The 2,384-nt window shown below is 31.8% G+C and overlaps 1 protein-coding gene across 1 annotated transcript in view; it reads right to left on the reverse strand.

Moving 5' to 3' along the window:
• LOC107609086 (phospho-2-dehydro-3-deoxyheptonate aldolase 1, chloroplastic) overlaps positions 1 to 2,384 on the reverse strand; it is a gene marked incomplete in the record, with an annotated part of 7,859 nt that overhangs the window by 3,906 nt on the left and 1,569 nt on the right. The window contains 2 exon segments of the mRNA XM_016310915.2: positions 881 to 1,158; positions 2,172 to 2,384. Of these exon segments, the coding sequence (XP_016166401.1) occupies positions 881 to 1,158; positions 2,172 to 2,384 (491 nt within the window).

The raw sequence follows: 2,384 nt of genomic DNA on the forward strand, positions 1-2,384 counted from the left end.
ATTTAACATAAACACGACCCCGTCCCGCCCCGCCCAAAAATCCGTCCCGCTAAAATCTGCCTCGGTGCGGGAGAGGATAATTACCCATTCCGAACGGATAGGGACGGAGTGGATACCTGCAAGTTGGGTAGTGTTGCCACCCCTATATACACGGCAACCAAAATAAGCTATGGCCAACCTAGATCTGTGCATAGATTATCACTAAAGCGGATCAAGGAGTTAACGAAAATTTGTCATGTGCTGATGTGCAATGTATAAAAAAAATTGTCTAATTTTGCTTAGAGCATCAAATATTAATTGTAAATACATTATGTTAATTTTTTTTAAATAATTTATATCACTAATTAAGTATGTGTAATGAATATAACTGGGCTTAGCCCGAGTAACAGAAATAGGTTTGAATATTAAATATTATCAAAAATATTTTAAAAAAATGAGTATTAGAAATTGTAAATAGAAAGTGAATATTAAAATTGTGAAATGTCTTATCACATTTTCCCTTCTCTCTGGATTTCTTCTTATAACTAAAGTATTATTTTCCTAGGAATATATGGTGTTTATTATTACTTAGTATCTAAATTTTGTCTAATTTATTTTTTATAATATATTTTAAATATTTAAACATTATTTACTTTTGTATTTTTTAAATTAAATATTAATTTTTAACTTTTTTTATAAATTAGACACCACTTTCTAAACAAAATAATTATCACCTCTTTTCGTTTGTATTCCAAATACTCTAATGAATCCATTTTCTATACCGTTACATATTATACATTAATTTATAGGTTTTTAAGTAGTTAACTAGCTAGGTAGGATAATATAAAGAGCATAGAAAGAAATGCGTGGAAAGAAATACAGAACAAACTAGCATACAAACCTGTCTCCCTGTTCACTATGTTGAGTAAAGTCCAAATTCCATTGAGTGACCCTCTGCATAGCAGCGTAGCCACCGGTGGCAAAAGCTCTGAGAAGGTTGAGAGTGGCAGCGGCTTGACAGTAAGCTCTGATCATCCTCTGTGGATCTGGAATCCTCGACTTCTCATCAAAAGCATCTCCATTCACGTTGTCACCTCTGTAGCTGGGCAGCTTCACCCCGTTCTTCTCCTCAAATGGGTCCGATCTTGGCTTTGCAAACTGACCCGCCATTCTCCCCACCTACAACCACATTGTCATACAAATGGACAATAATCTTTGTGTTCATCCTTAATACTCATATTTTGGAGTCTGTATATATCTGCCACTAATTCTATTCCAGGTAGTGACACAAAGTTACAAGCAAAATTACTTAACTTCTCTTTTTGGTGACTTACTTAACTTCTATAATGAATTGAACAAAAATATATCCGAAAAAAGAAAATTGAATGAATAAAAAAATATTAAAAAACCATCGAAATTTATTGCTTTTTGCCATTACTTAATCATCAACTCAATTTTTTTAGTCTAATTTATTTATTCTAGTAATCTAATCATATACTTTATCCTATAATTTTAAACACTGATGGCAAAAACAATAAATTCTTATGATTTTCTAGTATTTTTCTAAAAATAATTTTAAAACAACACACAAAAGTTTGAAAAATTGAAAAAAAAAAGCTACCAACCATCAAGTAATTTCATGTTTCTATATCAGTTCTATATATCTCATTTTAAACAAACAAAATATATACACACAACGTCTCTATTATAATTTCTAAATAAGTTAAATACAGATACCAAAAACTATATACTAAAAGTGTTGTATTAAATATTATTTAAATAATAATATGAATATAAATATTTTCTTAAGGAAAAGTTTAGGGAGTCAGCAGTTTTATTAAATTTTGGCCTGTAACCAGCAGAAAAATGTGAACTATCGGATGAAATCTCATATCAATTTTACATTATTAAATCATTATTGATGACTATTTAATGGCTACTAATCACAAAAGTTACTCGCCCTAGCATTGCTCTTTTTTTAATGATATGACATAGCAATGAATATTAAGTAAAAAATTAAATATGTAATGTATAAAAATGTATTAACGAAAAATTAATATTAATAATAATAATAAGAGAAAAGGACTAACATTCAGTTACCTCTTATAACAAGAAACAAAGAGATTTACAATTACTTCTGAATATGTCTCACAATTGATTTTGACTCTAGAATTGAAATTTTTGTTAGGTACCTTTATGACGGGCATCTGGCCACCAAACATCAATACAGCACCCATCTGGAGGAGAATCCTGAATGTATCACGAATGTTGTTAGCATTAAACTCTTTGAAGCTCTCAGCGCAATCTCCACCCTGCAACAAGAACGCCTTCCCCATCGCCGCCTCCCCAAGCTTCTCCTCAAGGCTCCGCGCCTCCCCGGCGAACACGATCGGCGGGAACGCGTC

The sequence above is a fragment of the Arachis ipaensis genome, chromosome B07 (assembly GCF_000816755.2).
Source record: "Arachis ipaensis cultivar K30076 chromosome B07, Araip1.1, whole genome shotgun sequence".
In the NCBI taxonomy this organism is placed as follows: domain Eukaryota; kingdom Viridiplantae; phylum Streptophyta; class Magnoliopsida; order Fabales; family Fabaceae; genus Arachis; species Arachis ipaensis.